Source organism: Bidens hawaiensis, unplaced genomic scaffold, assembly GCF_021521415.1.
Source record: "Bidens hawaiensis isolate Kalapana, Puna unplaced genomic scaffold, B.hawaiensis_p1.1 tig00023792_1, whole genome shotgun sequence".
NCBI classification, from domain to species: Eukaryota; Viridiplantae; Streptophyta; class Magnoliopsida; order Asterales; family Asteraceae; genus Bidens; species Bidens hawaiensis.
The window spans coordinates 252,272-269,230 of NW_027493736.1; the positions used below are offsets into that span (position 1 = coordinate 252,272).

The 16,959-nt window shown below is 34.9% G+C and overlaps 2 protein-coding genes and 1 pseudogene across 2 annotated transcripts; 2 read left to right on the plus strand and 1 right to left on the minus strand.

Moving 5' to 3' along the window:
- Nucleotides 1-1,975: 1,975 nt before the first annotated feature.
- Nucleotides 1,976-4,971, minus strand: LOC143568035 (receptor-like protein 7; annotated as a pseudogene).
- A 4,405-nt stretch (nucleotides 4,972-9,376) lies between these two features.
- Nucleotides 9,377-11,491, plus strand: LOC143568037 (NAC transcription factor ONAC010-like). Its single transcript, XM_077054286.1, has 4 exons — nucleotides 9,377-9,584; nucleotides 9,714-9,985; nucleotides 10,074-10,300; nucleotides 11,407-11,491. Exons 1-4 carry the CDS (start codon nucleotides 9,377-9,379, stop codon nucleotides 11,489-11,491), a joined length of 792 nt encoding a protein of 263 aa, XP_076910401.1.
- A 2,551-nt stretch (nucleotides 11,492-14,042) lies between these two features.
- LOC143568038 (uncharacterized) lies at nucleotides 14,043-16,493 on the plus strand. The gene is made up of 7 exons (XM_077054287.1): nucleotides 14,043-14,062; nucleotides 14,179-14,299; nucleotides 14,733-14,960; nucleotides 15,042-15,158; nucleotides 15,240-15,389; nucleotides 15,460-15,657; nucleotides 16,156-16,493. Exons 1-7 carry the CDS (start codon nucleotides 14,043-14,045, stop codon nucleotides 16,381-16,383), a joined length of 1,062 nt encoding a protein of 353 aa, XP_076910402.1. The 3' UTR covers nucleotides 16,384-16,493.
- Nucleotides 16,494-16,959: the final 466 nt, after the last annotated feature.

Here is a 16,959-nt window from a genome sequence, read left to right on the forward strand (position 1 = left end):
AATGCCTACACCTAAGAGATGCAGTTCGACTAGTCAACTTTTGCAGCAAATCCTCAAAGCAAGGGCTTTGAAGCTTTAATGGATTCCATGATAGATCTAACAAAGTCAACCACATCAAGTGGGAGATTTCCATAGGGATTTATCAGGTGAAGCCGAATGAGATAGATCAAGGCTTTTTAATTTCTTTAGACGAGCAATCTCATGATTTGGGTGACTTACAGAAAACATTATGATGAAAAGTATTTTCTAGATCCAATGAGTTTCAACCCGAGGAGATTTGCGGATCCAGTCCAAGCTTATGCTTTTATACCATTTTGTGGAGGGCCAAGGCTGTCATGTGTAGGCTACCAAAGCTTAATATTATTGTGTTTGTGCATTATATTGTAACACGATATAAATGGTTAGCGATATACCCAATGAGCCTATTCTCATGGATCCACTCCCGTTTCTTTCCAAAGGGATGCCTATAAAAATTTCTCCGAAGTCTGAATGCTAGCCACATTGTAAATCTCAACTAGTTTGTTGTATTGTTTATTTCCATCTTAATTCTTATATATGAACTAGGATTTCAGTTTGCATTAACTGGTCTTAGATCGATGTTTATAGTTTGGAAATAGTATGTTATGTGTTACTCCCACATCCCATTAAAAGTGTTCATATTTTCTTTTTTATTTGTCCCATTATAAATGTCCACTTTCAAAATTTATTACACAATTCTAAGTTTACCCTTAAACACACACAACCAGCATTAATAAACAATATTGATGGACCAAATTTCCAAGGGCATTGTTGTCATTTGGTAAGCAAAAAAGAGTAATCATTTAACCTACATTGAACTTTGTGTTTTTCAAACCATGACACTTCTAATGGGATGGAGAGAGTAATTATTTTGAGATTGAAGCATTTGACTAACTAGTATATTGAATATGTACTTTTCAAATCACCAAAACGACGAAACAATGCTTCGAAACAACAAAACAATGCTCAAAAACGACGAAACAATGCTTCAATTAACAAAAATCAAGTCGTTTGGATCACCGTTTCAAGCTAAGTTATACATCAATCAACTCATATTCTTTTTTCGATGTATATACTATATAATATAAACTTATCGGACAAACTCACCAAATATCTACAACGGATTAGGGATGAGATTGGGACCGTACCCGTACCTATACCTGTAACTGTACCCGAAAGTACCTGTACCTAAAACCAGTAAATCTGGGTACCCATACCCGAATTATATGGTACGGGTACGGGTACGGGTATAGGTACTATGGGTACGGTACTAGATTTGATACCCCATTTGTTCTTTTTTTTAAAAAAAATCTCCACCAAAACTAGGTATCGGTAATGGTACGGTACAGTCAATCAGTTATCTATAATACCACAACCATAACCATAATACCGCAACCAAAACATAATATCAAAACTAAAAATGAAACAAATCAACCATAATATATATAAAATCCATTCAAAATCAAGTAATGAATACCAAAACATGCAAAGTATCAAAATTTTTTTTATCAAAATGTTTAAACCAAAATTAAATTATACAAAGAAAGTCAACATTCGTTTAATCTTCGCTAGTCATCTTTCCATTTTCCCTTTTTCCTTTTCTTTGTTTATGTTTTCTCAATTTCTATAGAAAAACAAGAGATAAAGTTAATACATGTTATTTAATGAGGTACATAATTACACATACATGAAATAAAAATATATGAATACACAATATATAAATATATACATATAGATTGAGAATGAACTTATTCAACCAATATATATTATGTTTTGAAAATCCCGCTTGAAAGTTAAGTCATGAGTGTTGGAAACCTAATAAAATCTCTTGCATATTATAAACGGTACCAGTACCCCATAATACCCGTACTTGTATCCGAAAGTAACCGTACCTATAATCAGTTATTTGGGTACCCATACCCAATACACACATACAAGTACGAATATTCGGGGAAAAAATCTCATCCCTACAAAGGATCATCAAACCTCAATTGTGGATGTTGTTAGTTTCTCCTTGTGTTTCTTATTGGCTTTACCCATCTGTGCTTCCTCATTCTGGATGACTCAAGGACCCAATCACCATACTTACCATAAAGTAAGTTCCCAAAAACAATTCCAATTACAAACCCACTTCCAACTCCTAAGAATGTGATCACCCAATTAGTTTTATCACCTGGGAAGAATGACCCGCACTCATTGTTCTTCGGTGGAAGTGTTAGTGTCCTTGAAACTTGGCATTTCTTAGATAAAGGTGTTCCACAAAACTCGGGATTACCCATGTAGGAGTTGTTCTTAAATGTACTTAATTGTTCCCTTGAGGCATGGCCCCATGAAGATGATTGAATGACACATTAAAAACTTCAAGGAAACCAAGTTGTGACAATTCGTGAGGAATTTCCCCTGCTAGCTTGTTTTGGGAGAGATCCAAAGATTCTAGATTCTTTAAGTTCCCCAATGATGGGAGGATACGACCTGTAAGATGGTTATTTGAAAGATTAATGGATTGAATCCCATGTAGGTAATACAATGATTCTGGGATCAACCCTTCAAAATTGTTACTGGAGAGATCAATAACTGTGAAGATGTTTAAAATACTAGGGTACTCCATCTTGACACCTTTGTTTGTTAGCGTCATCGAGTACCTCACTAGAAAACTCGACTTTGGATCAATATGCAGATATATTGCCATAACAGAGGATTTTCTAACATTAAACGATTTCATTGCATTCCATGTTTGAAATAACTTTTGTGGCAGTTGTCCACTAAAACCATTGTTGGAAATGTCTATGATGCGTAACTTGAGGAATGGTGAGCCAATTGTAGCCGGGCCTTCAATCGCACCAAAAAACTTATTGGATTGTAAAATGAGAACTTGTAGTTTAGCAAGAGTTCCCAACCAAAATGGAAAGACGTCTTTGAAAGAGTTACCTCCAACATCGAGAAATTCTAACTTGGTGCAATTAGTCAGTGATTTTGACAGTTGACCTGTAAATTGATTTTCACTCAAATCAATTCTCTTCACCAGACTTCCATGAGTAAAGGTATTCATCATTGGGCCATGGAAGTTATTTCTTTTTAAATCCAAAATTGACAACAAACTGGCTAAGTTGCCTAAACATGGCGGAAGCATTCCAGTCATGTTGTTAGAAGACAAATCTAACACTTGAAGGGATTTCACTTTACATATCAGTGGTGGTATTTCACCGATTAGTTTATTGTTTGAAACATCGTAAACAACCGTGGTTAGCGGTGGAGGAGTTCGTCCTTGTAGCTGATTTTGCGCGATATTGAATTCTTCCAAACGAACCCATGGGAGAAAATGTGGATGCCTATGAAATCCAGTGATTAAGTTGTTTGAAAGATCAAGAATCTGTAACGTTTCTTTGGTATTATTCAAAATCCACTCTGGGACAAGGCCTGTAATTTTGTTGTTGCTAAGAGTTAAGAGTGTCAACTTTTTTTGGGAGTGCAAAAAGATTGGAAATTCTCTCAAGTTGCATGATGAGAGTCCTAAATAAATCAATTCTGGTAACAGGGTCAGATTGGTGTAGTTGGTGTCGACTAATGATACTTTGTTATCACCTAACAGCAAAAGTCTGAGTTTGGTGAGTCCTACGAACATACCAAGGTCCAGTCTGCCGCTAAAACTGTTTTCTTCTAGGCTAAGCCATTCGAGACTTTTGAAATTGGAAAACGAGCTTGAAATTTCTCCTTGTAGTTGATTTCTTCTTATGTCAATCACACTTAATTTGGTAAGGTTCATAAAAGAAGATGGGATGTGACCATAGATAGAATTTTGCCGCATTGCAACAACACTAAGTTTGGTAAGATTCGAAAGAGAGGGCATAATTTCATCATATATGTTGACACAAATTAGACCTAACACTTCAAGATTTGTCAATTTGCATAACCATTCATGTATGCGCCCTTTTCACAAACTTCCAAACCAGCAGGTTTTGAAAGACGTCTTGGCAATGTTGGAACTAAGCCCATGAGCTCATCTTCACCAAGTCGCAAGAGAGTCAGCCGGGTCATGTTAGAGAGAGAACGTGGGATGCATCCAGAGAAATAGGATGCATAAAGGGACAAGTATACCAAATGGTTTAGTTTGCTTATGGATTGTGGTATACTCCCAACAAAACTTGTGGCTCCCAGATCCAAATGCTCAAGTAAGGTGTTGTTTTGAAATTCAGGTAATGAACCAGTGAGGTTTGGGTTTTCGCTCATGTCAAGATATTTGAGATTGGGTAGATGAAATATTTTTGACGGAAACCGATCTCGAAGCCAACAACCTTGAAGATCAACTGACCTCAAAGAAGAAAAGTTAGACAAGAAAGGAGGTATGAATGAATTGATGTCAACACCTGAGAGATGTAGTGTTTCGAGTCTAGTTAAGTTTTGCAGCAAAACCTCAAAACTAGGACTTGGAAGCTTTAGCGGATTCCATGACAGATCCAACAAAGTTAACCGCATTAAGTGCATGATTTTAATCGGGATTTGACCACTGAATCTCGAATTAGATAGATCCAGGCTTCTTAGTTTCATAAGACGAGCTATCTCAGACGGAATTTGCGACTCAACAAAGTCGTTCATCGAGAGATTAAGCATTTGAAGATGAACAAGGTTGAAGAGTGAACTATTGGACTTGATAGGTCCACAGAGAGAGCTTTGGCTTAAATCGAGCCCAATCACATAGCCCTTATTGCTACACACTACACCATCCCACAAGCAACAATCAGAATCATGATCTGATGTGTTGCTTGTGATCTTCCTCCAAGAGTCAAGCTTTTGAAACCTTCCAGCATCAAATGAAGCATAAGGTTGATGTAGAAAGCTTTGCTTAAATTCAAACAAAGCTGAGCACTCTTTCTGATGGCTTAATAATGACCCAATACATGGGCTAATGACTAATAAGTATGCAAAGGAGATGATGTGCATGAAACTGAAAGCCATGAAGAAGTAGCTAGGTTTAATTTGATAGCTTGATTATTTGTAGATGTACGATTTTGTTTATATAGAGAGTATTTTGTATATTAAACACTCGATCGTTACAAGATAAGAAATGAACGACAGAGAAATGTGATGAAAGTAGTGGTGGACTAGCAATTGATTGTGAACGATATCATTCACTTACTTTGTTGAAGATTATTTTGTTATAATTGTAATTATATGTTGTATTTAATTTAGTTGTGGTTATAATACTTTGGTGAACTGATTCCAAACACTCTATGTGACGTCTTCCTCTTGTCTTTCTTGGTGTTTGAATATTATCAATCAAGATATCAATTGCAACTTGTTATCTAAAGTGAAGTGTCCATTTTAGCTCCTACGGATTATTTTTAACAGAATTTTGTTTATAAATAAACCTGGTTAATAAGAAAGTACACAAGATGAGCCAATAGTACAAGCCAATCCAGAAAAGCAACCCCCTAAAAGTAAGTACAAAACTAGAGAATATAAACACAAGAAAACAAATCACTCAAAGCAAAACAAAAAAGAAAGTTGAAAAGGAGTGATCGAGACGATAGCAAACTCCCATTAACTGATTCAAAAATCCGCGACACTAGAACACAATATGGATATTTTTTTCGTATAACTTGAATAGGGGAAATGCTGGGAAGACTATGCCACATCATCAATTTTAAATATATTTACTGGTATTACTTGCCTAATTGATTGATGGTCATACCTTTTGTTATGAATAAATTTAGTTTGCTATACATATATTAGACGACGTATCAAATTATGTACTTATTTAGTTACATTAATCAGCTATGAACAAATACCTAACATCTTTTCTGACACTACTACCAAATATGTGACTTCATAACCTAATACTAACGCTTATATAATATGGAAAACCTAAAGTAGTTAACGTGAGTTTCAATTAGGAATCACAGGATTAACTTTTTTTCATTTCTGGAGTTCTATATATTGTAATATTTTTTTGATTATATGGTGGACTCAATGTTTGGTATCTTTTTATTTTTAGCTTAATTGCAGGTCTAGGGTATATTTTGGGTTTCGGTTCTTGTTTTGGCGATGAGAATTAGGATCTGGAGCATTGGATGTTTGTTCTTCGAGCACTTAATAATAGATATATGATTTCTCAGTAGTTAAATTTTGTTAACTCAATAGTTTTACAATCAATTATTTAATTAATTTGTGTTTTTTTGCTTGAGGGAGATTGGATATTACTTAGGGGGTTTGTTTAACTATGCACTTTTGAAACAAACTTTTCAACTTGAGTAACTAAGATGGTAACTTAGGGGTTCATTAAGGATTAGTTAAACTTTGATAGGAAACTTAGTTAGTAGTGTTGGTGCCAAGAATGTAATTAATAGGTAAGTTGCGTCAAAGTTTTAATTTAGTGAACAAGAACAAAACGATCGACGAGATGGTTGCCCAAACATTAGCGGCGCCTATAAAAGGCGTCATTGGTCACTTATTGTTGTATTATATGTTAATATTACAAATTGTATAGTTTAATATTGTTGTGTACTTCAGTTTTTGTTTAAATTCGTATTTTTAGTAATTATTTTGGGTTCAACATTGTGAGGATGTACAATTATTTTAAAAGATTGTGAGGACCGACCATTTATAAGGTTCAAGATAGTGAGGACCATGTATTTTCTGAAGATTGTGAGAACTATTTATTATCAATGGTTTTCACCACAACAAATCAGAGTTTTAGTGGAGACCACAAGCATTGGAGGCGAACGTCTGGCATTGTCACTAATGCTTGTGGTCGCCGCTAAAGCTCCCTATCCGTGTACCCAGCAAAATCAATTCCTATTCCTGACACTTCATAAAAATAACATCCAATGGCTGAAGGTCATTGAAATCCCCATCTTCACATACCAAAGTTGAAATCCTTCGTCGATAGCCATCAGAAAATTCCACATACCACCTCCTTAATCTAGGGCTGTCAATTTATGACATGGACCTGTTAACACGACACGACACGGGTTTTAGCAGGTTTAGGTTTGAGCCTAATAGGTTTCGTTTCTTAAACAGGTCGACATGTTTAAATTCATGTTCTGACAGGTTAAATGTTAATGTTAACCTATTAGTAACCTGTGTAAATTTTTATTTTAATATATATATATATATATATATATATATATCCACTCCTAAATTCTTAAACCTAAAGCCATATTTACAAATGATATTTCACTGATGCCAGTCAGAACCTAATATTATATTTCTTATGGATGTTATGATTTGCATCTATGTTTTTTTTTCAAATATGTTATGTATTTGTCGTCTTTTGTTTCTAGTATGTTATGGATTTATGATATTTTTGTTTCAAATATGATATGGATTATCTATTAAGTAAGACTTCTATGCTTGTTATGAAAATTTTGGTTTCATTACATATGTATTACTCATTGTGTCTTTAAACAGGTCCCTTAACAGGTCTTTACAGTTAACCTGTTACTAAACAGGTTCGTATTCGTGTTTGGAAAAAATTCATGATTAGTTATCGTGTCGTGTTCGTGTTTCGCACAACTACGGTCATCATATCGTGTCTGACATGTTATGGCAGCCCTACCTTGATACACCACAGCTGAAGTTCCGCCGCCTTTGAAACCACAGACCGTTGAAGCTCTACCACCTGCAACTGCAACCCGCCACTACCACTTGCAACATACGTCCTCCTTGCAACTCGAAACCGTCAACGACCACCGTCAATCACAATCGACATCTTCAGCCGCCATCCACCGGAGTCGACAAACCACAAGCTTCTACATCTTGTAAATTTATATACAAATTTTGTATAGTGTTTGTTTAGCGAGAGCTCCGGCAACGCGTACATCTCGTGTTTATAGAAATTTTGTATATTGTAATATCCATTTCAATGAGAAATTAATAGTGTTTTTGTTTCTTTTACATGTTCAAACTCTTGTGCAAATTAATCGTGTTATATTGTGCAAGAAAACTTGGAATCCGTCTTAAAAAAGTTTCCACTGGCAAAGCATTAGTGGCGACCAATTAGATTTAGCGGCGACAACAAATCATGTTATTTTGAGTAGACATTAATTTATAGGGATATTTGAATTCCGTGGAAGTTTATGAAATCTAGTGTGTCAAAATAGTTACTTTGATAATTTTCTCTAGTTGTATATATGTGTGTTATGTATTTTTGTTCACAAACTTATGTACATTTTGTCTATTTCTTTCAAATAGAACGTGATTAATTAATATCTTTTTAACATATATCACTTGAATTTTAAATTTAGTTAGAATCTAATTTAAATCATGTTATCTGAAAAGGATATCTCCAGTAACAGAATATTCAAATCTCATAAAAAATAAGGGTCAGGCTAAACGTACCCTCCTCCCTTGCTAACTATACACCCCCTGAACTTTCATTTCCCTTTAACATTTGTAATTGACATTATAGTCCCTCTTATTTTTTTTATAATTCTCTCAAATATCAAATAAAAAACTATTACATTTTTATTTTTGTTTTATAATTTTTTATATATTTTTGTTATTGATTTTATTATTTTATTTCATTAAGATCTTATTAAAAGTTTGTTTATTTTTTTTACATGTATTAAAAAGTTTTGTATGTTTTCTCTTGCTAGTTTTTTATTTTTTTTATAAAATGTATTCAAAATAATTTGATTTTTTTTTGTTAGGTTTAGATACATGAGTTAATTTTACTTGAGAAAATAGCCAAATTTGTTTATCAAGTTGTATGTTATTTAACCTTTTTATTTATAAAACTAATATGATTTTTTATAAAAGAACGTAAACTCTCTTAATTAAAAAGAACGCTCTTCAAAAATATTAAAACAAGTATAGAAAAAAAAAACATTATTTTAAAACAAGAAAAACAATGTTTATTATATAAGAAAAAAACGTTTTTCTAAGTAAGAAAAAATATGTTTTTATTAAAGACTTTTAAATATACATAAAAAGATAAATAGAAAAAAACATTGTTAAATAAAAATAGAATAAAAAGAGAACAAAATGACAAAAAAACAATAAAAATGTCTAAATCGTATTAATGTAAAACCTAAGGGAGGGAGTGTGTTTAGTAAAAATGGATATGAGTGGGATACGTTTAGCAGCACCTAAAAAATAATAATAAACTAAACAAATAATTAAGCTTGCACATATCACTACTTCCTTGCATAATATATGACATTTAAATATTTAAAATACAAACACCGACTATCTTTTATTACCCAAACGCCTTTGAACATCAATAAGCGAGACTTTGGCCGTGAATAACGAAATCCATAAATTAAAAATTAATTTTTTCATGACACTACTTATATAACCTTTACCCCTTATTCATTCTTAGTCTCATCAAAATTTTTGTCACCCAGATCAATCTAAATATATGGACGGCGAACAACAAATCATACGATCAAGTAGCCAAGAAGATCAGCCTGATTATGCCGATAGTCTGGAACCCGGCTATCGCTTTTGTCCAACAGACTCGGAGCTCATCGTTCACTGTTTGAAAAAGAAGATAGAAACAGGAAACCACCCTAAGTGCCGGTTACACGAGGTCAATCTTTACGACCACCATCCCCAAGAACTGTCTGGTTAGTAACAACTTCTCACCCTTTAATTTTCATGTTCTTGAATGATAATATAATTAATCTAGATCGTTTCTTGTTTAGTGTTTTTTTTTTCTTTTAACACAATTAATATTTATGTTTTCTTGATGACAGAACTATACCTATCGCACGAAAACAAGTGGTACTTTCTGACATCTAGAGATAGAAAATATCCTAAAGGGGACTTACCTAATAGAAAAACCAAGAACTTTGGATCTTGGAAAGCATCACAGAGATATACAACGGTTTATAATAAAGCGAGAGAAGCGGTTGGAAGTAAAAGAAGTTTAGCTTATTATGATGACAAGGGAAAAAAGACGTCATGGCTAATGCATGAGTATATCACCAATGATCCGAATCTCCCCATTGGAAGCGATGGCAACAAGGTATGTACCTATATACGTGTGTAATTTCTTAACATGTCCGTCATATGATTCTAGCATGATCAACTAATTTCCTTATTTGTATTTGTAGCTAAGCGATTGTGTGTTGTGCGAAGTTTACAAGAAGGAGCCGGGGATGATCCTAACTGATGACAATAAACGGTCCAGACAAATTCAGAACAGACGGAATCAAGAACAAGACCAACTCGATGATGAACCTCCAACTAGAAGACGAAGAGTATTGGCAGGTAATTTACCTAACGGACCAGAACACTTCCCAAACTCGACAAGAGATGTTGAGATTTCTACACCAGTAAGGTTTATGTCTACATCCACTACTAGAAAATGGGTAATTTTGCTACAAAATTTTTCTACAATTTTCCCACAACTCAAATTTTTCAACAAATTTTCCACAATTTTTCGTCAATAATTAAAAGGAAAAAAAGTCTTAAAATTTTACACAAGTTTCCTACAATGTAGCGGCGTCAAGCAGTGTTGTCATAGTTTCGTAGAAAACATAAAACCATTTCCGACAAATTACCGACAATAAGTTTAATCATTTATTAAATATTAACCTTCAAAATAAAAAAATCAACATAAACACCCTTTTGTTGCAAAACAGTCGGAACGCTGGTAATTTTGCTACAAATTTGCTACAATTTTGAAAAGTATCTTATAAACCACACTTTTGTGGCAAAAATGTGGTAAAAGTGGTAAAGTTTGCTACAAGTTTCCGACAACCGTGTATTAATTATTGCAAATTAAACACTAATAATATTGAAACCACACTTTTGCGGCAAAACGGACAGAAAGCTTACAAACTTTGCTACAAATTTGATACAAAACTGTAATATATTATAAAAATCACACTTTTGTGGTGGTGTCAAAACTTTGTAAATGTTGCTACAATATTTCGGCAACTTTGTATTAATTATTGAATATAAAAACTAATAATAATGAAACCACACTTTTGTGGCAAAATAGACGGAATGTCGGCAAATTTTGCTACTAATCTGCTACAATTTTGTAATAAACACAAATTTGAGGCTAAATTGTGGCAGAATTTGCAACTTTTACTACACGTGTCTCGCAACTAGGGTTATTTATTGAATATAAAAACTAACAATAATGAAACCACAGTTTTGTGGCAACATTGTAGCAATTTTTTTACTAAGTTTATGACAATTCGGTAATGAAACCACACTTTTGTGGCAACATTGTAGCATTTTTTTACTAAGTTTGCTAAAGTTTTATGTCAATTCGGTAATGAAACCACACTTTTGTGGAAACTTTGTAGCAATTTTTTAACTAAGTTTGCTAGAGTTTATAATAATTCAGTATTGTTTGTTGAATATAATATTAATAAGTAATAAAAACACATTTTTTGGCTAACTTGACACAATTATCGCAAATGGTGTCAATAGCTGGGATATAGTAGTGGTGGTTGGTGGTGATGACGGTGTACGTTGGGCGATGGTGGTGACGGACGCAAGTGATGGTTGGTGGTGATGGGTGGCAACAGTGGTTGTGGTGAGAGGCGACGACGGTGGTGGTGGTTGCAATGATGGGTGGTGGGTGGTGGGTGGCAGGAAGTAATGGTGGGGTGGCGGTGGTGGGCAACGATGGCGATAGCCGGGAGCGACAGTTGGTGGAAGTGTGTGGATAAGTGGTGGTGGTGAGTGCGGTCGTTGCAACAGTGGTGGGCGACGAAGACGATAGTGGTGGTTGTTGGTGGTGGTGATGGTGGTGGGCGGCATGTAATAATGGTGGGTGGTGATGGTGTGCGTTGGGTGATGGTTGTGACGGTAGTGGGGCAGCGGGGTAATAATGGTGGGTGGGGTTGGTGTGCGCTGGGTGATGGTGGTGACGGGCGCAAGTGATGGTTTGTGGTGAGAGGCGACAACGGTGGTGGGTGGCAGAAGGTAATGGTGGTGGGTAACGATGGCGATAGCGAGGAACGATGGTTGGTGTAAGTGTGTGGATACGTGGTGGTGCTGGTGAGTGGCTGTTGAGGCGGTGGTGGGCGACGACAATGATAGTTGTGGTTATTGGTGGTGGGCAGCGGGTAATAATAGTGGGGGTGGTGATGGTGTGCGTTGGGTGGTGGTGGTGACGGTGATGGGCGGCGGGTAATAATGGTGGGTGGTGATGGTATGCGCTGGGTGGTAGTGACGGTGGTGGGTAATGAGTGATAATGGTGGGTGGTGATGGTATGTGGAGAATATCAAGTCTACGTGACGGTGGTGGGTAATGAGTGATAATGGTGGGTGGTGATGGTATGTGGAGAATATCAAGTCTACATGACGCATTCACCTGATGACCTCCTGAATAATCAGTAGTAAACCACATCTATTAAGGTGAGCATACTATTGTACATGTGTTTGTATGTATGTATGTATGTATGTATGTATGTATGTATGTATGGGTAATTGTAATAATTATTTATTATTATATAAAATCAAACATATACTATTGTGGATATTTGTGAAAGCATTCAGAGACTAGCTTGTTTCTCATACTCATTCATTAATTCAAAGGCAAGTATAGTTAATTAATTATGTTGTTGTTTCTAGAGACGACCTTGCTTAATATAAGGTCATGGGTTCGAGGCCTTTAGTCATTTTTTTTCGTTCTTGTTTCTGTTTTTTTGTTAGCTCAAAAACCTATTTCTGACTTCTATCGGTCCTCTTGTTTTAAAATACACACAACTCTAATCGAATACAAGGTACAAATATATAAACTTTATGATATGATGTCATGGATACAATTGACTAATAGATTAATAAAAAAATGACTAAGAAACTTTTCCCTCTCGTTCAATTAATGAAAAAATCTTAAACCTATTTTCTTTTTCCTTTTCCCTCTCGTTCTTATCCTCTCTACCAGGCGCCAAAACCCTAATGGGCTCCCACCACCGCCGTTTCTATTCTACTCTCATCCTCTCCTCTCCCACTACCGCCGATTACAACCCTAATCGAACAACCCAATCAATTTAATTACTCCTCATTCAAAACCCTATTTTATTAATGTGTATATGTTAGAATTATAGCACCCTAATTGATAAGTTGATGCATATTAATCTGTGAAAACATTTAGGGGTGTGCAGGTTACGTGTTCGACCCGCAAAACTAAACGGAATTAGAAATAGTGTCCGGTTCTGGTTCTGCGTTTTTTTATTAATTTCCAACTAAATAATATTAAAGTTGCTGCATTTCCCATAAAGCCCAATAACCTGCGAACCCATTCCCGTAAAACCGGTTTCAATTCCTGGAAAGAACCCTCTAACCCATCATAAGCTCGTATAGTTAACTATATCAATTTTGCAATCAGATTCATTAATACGTACATGCTATAATTGGTTTGTTTGTTTGTTAACTATATCATATGATATATATGTGGTAAGTTAATTTTAATCACATGGTTTTCCATTGTTACATTATCTATCTGATCATTTATGCTTGATTAATGCAGGTTGTATATGTTATGAAGGGTGGTAAAGATAACCCTAGTGGTGGTCATGGCGTTGGTAGTGGTCTTCGGGGTGGGAAGACAAAGCAAGCTAGTCATGTTGGTAGTGGTCTTCGAGGTGGGAAGACAAAGCAAGTGGGTCATGCTGGTAGTGGTCTTGGCAGAGGCTCTAGTGTTAGTAAAAGTCATGGTGTTGGTAACGGTCCTAGTGTAGGTGATGGTGTTGGTAGTGGTCGTGGTGTTGATAGCGGTCTTAGCGTAGGTATTGATCCAAAAGATGCTAATAAAACCACTGTCTGGAGACATGGGTCGTATGTGAAGATATGACCTCCAAAAGGAAAAGGTAGCGTGGTTACATTGTGTACTAGAGGCGGAGCTGGAAGTTATAACCTTTTGGATAGCAGTGATTCGATGGCTGACTTAGATGGGTTGTTAAATACCACTACGTCATTACATGATGCACCAAAGGATATACCTAATAATGATGATGATGATTTAGATGGGGATTTCGATGACACGGGCGATAGTGATGAAGATGATTTTGGTAGCGATGGTGACGATGGTGGGAGTGGTGGTGAAGGCGGTGGCGACGATGGTGGTGACAGTGGTGATGCTGACGGAAGGGAATTGATAATACGTTCAAGGAAAAGCGTATGTTTATGTTACATTTTTAAGTTATGTTGCTTATTCATGTAAAATATACTCATATGCTTATTTCATCATTGTAGGTTTGGAAATAGAATTAATAGAAGTATAAAAGGCATTTTAGATCAATGTCTTGATGGAGATTGGATCACATTTAAAAAGGTCCCAGTTGTGAAACAGAAGAGCATGTTTAAACGTTTTAAGGTAATTTATCAATTATAACTTATGTATGTTCTAAATCCAGTTGTGTGTATTTTAAATACATGTTACAAAAAAGCTCCCACTTGATGGCTACACACAATATTAATTGCTTATATTCAGTTTTTGCAAGATCTAAAAAGTTCATATATCACGGTTTTTATTTCTAGTTAAATGAGTTGGGACAGTACAAAAGTTTTTAGTTTAATGGTCAACTGACCGAACCAAACCAAACCCCGAATTAACTGTTGATAATCGATTAACCGAAACGGAGCGGTTATGGGTTTTCTATATCCAAAACAAATTGGTTAATTTTTATTGTTTAATTGAAGTGTTACATTATGGTTTCGGGTTTTGCCAATAAACAAACCAAACAAGCCCATGCTTACCTTAGTTATGATTATTTGTTTTAATTATTGCATTTTTACCTTTTTTTTAGACGAAATACCGATGGGATCCACGAACTGAGCAAAATATATATGATGGATTTATCAACGTGCTTAAGCGTCGATTCCGGGACAATATGAAAGTTTTGAGAAAACAATTCAAGCAAAACGCTAGGGATGATGGGCATGAATTTCCAGATGATAAAGATAATTTTGATATAATGTGCAAATATTCACCAGATGACTCAATGCCACTTGGGAAATGGCAACGCATGTGCGATGTAAACGAGTTGATAAATTATTGTGTTTCCTAAAATTTTATTTCCTTTTATATATATTACATATATTTTTTACTGTTACAGCAATGGAATACTGAACAATGGAAAAAAAGGTCTGAAGCCGGGAGAGCCAACCGCAAGAATGACTTATGTCGTCATACAGGCGGGTCAATAGGAATTGATGAGCACCGTCTCCGCATGGTAAACTGATCATAACCATAAGTTTCGTTAACTATTTTTACATTTAACACTTATCAAGTACGTTACTCATTTTTTTTGTAGGGAAAAAAAGGTGATAAGGTTAGATATAGGTCATTGTTTATTGCGACCCATGCCACCAAAGAGTGCAAAAAGAGATTGCGGGATGGAGAGATCACAGAAAAAGACTTGGACAAGTTAAAATTTGTTACCCCGCGTGCTAAACGTTCATATGTGAGTTATTTGTTTGTAATTCTATCAACTTTTAGTACAATATCAAACATTATATTTTGATACCTTGTAGGTCTCGTACATGCAACAACTTCAAAAGTTGTACGGGAACATGGATTGTGATGATCTTGACGTGTGGGAGAGTTTGCATCCCGAGTGCCAGGGTCGCCCTTTGTTCGGAGTTGGATCTGCTGATCCACTTTTTGTGGTGACAGGGACACCATCCTCTACAACTTGCGGGTCATATGGTGATGCTCAGCAATCACAAGAGGTATTGTTATTATTATTGTTATAAATATTAATTTAGTATTATTTTGGCGTTGTTGTCGGGCTAGTCGGACTGATTTGTATATATATATATTGAATAGTTTATATCTTGAAAATATGTTAATAAATGATAAAAAATAGATTTTATTGTTAGTCAATTTTGTTTTTTTTGTGCTGGTAACATCGGATTGGGTATGTAAAATGTTAGGTTAGGATTATACATTTTTAGCCGATTTTTATATTATTTTTTAGACATCAGAATGATTTAGATTAACTCGTTAGTTAATATGTGGATTAATATCCACAAATATAACTCTTAACATTATTTAAAGTTAATCGTAAGAGATCGTTGTGTTTTGTATGTGTTACAATGTTAACAAAAATAACTTTCTTTGAAGCTTTAATCATGAGATTCTATTTTTTTGTGTATTCGTGTTATCAACTGTTATCAAAAAACATTTGTTTAATATGTGTTAATTATACATCTTTTGGCAAATTTTAGCTCCAAAAGGTTCAAGCGAAACTTGATAATGTGCTAGAGTCCCGAAAAGCAATACAAGCCCTCTTAGAACAACATGAACATGAGAAGGAAGAAGAACGGGCCGAACGTGAACGAGAGCATGAAAAAGAACGTGTTGAACGCGAACTGGAGCGGGAAAAAGACAATGCCGAACGTGAGGAATGGCAAAAAAGAATGGAAGAAATGTTTAAAAAATTAACGGATAAGTAAAAACCAAGGACGGAAGCAAGGTTTAAGTAATTTGTTGACTAGTAGAAAACTTTCGTTTTGTAATGTATTAGTTTTGTATTAAAGAACGTGTGGTCACGTTGCTTGTTATTTATGTTCCAAGATTGTAAACTGGCTTTTTTGGGAATTTTTAAATATTTCAGCAATATTCTACTGCAAAATATGGGTTTGTAAATTCATTAAAAAAATAATTTTCATTTATAGCAATTTTGTCTCAGCATTTATCCAATTTTGTGGAAAATTTGTAGCAAAATTTATCAAAGTTTTGTAGCAAGTTTTGTAGCAAATATTTTTAAAGTTTTGTGGCAGATTTGTGGCAATGCTTTTTTTAAATTTGTAGGAAGTTTGTAGCAAATTCTATTAAGATTTTGTAGGAAGGTTGTGGTAAAGTCCGTTATTGTTGTGAAAATTTTGTCGAAATCAAAATTTAATTAGCTAACTCAATATCTTTACTGATTAATTACTTTTATTAGCATTATCAATAATTTAAGATATTTTTTATAAATCATGACAAACTTGTTGTTAAGTTGTAAGAAAAGGTAACTAAAACTTTTGTGG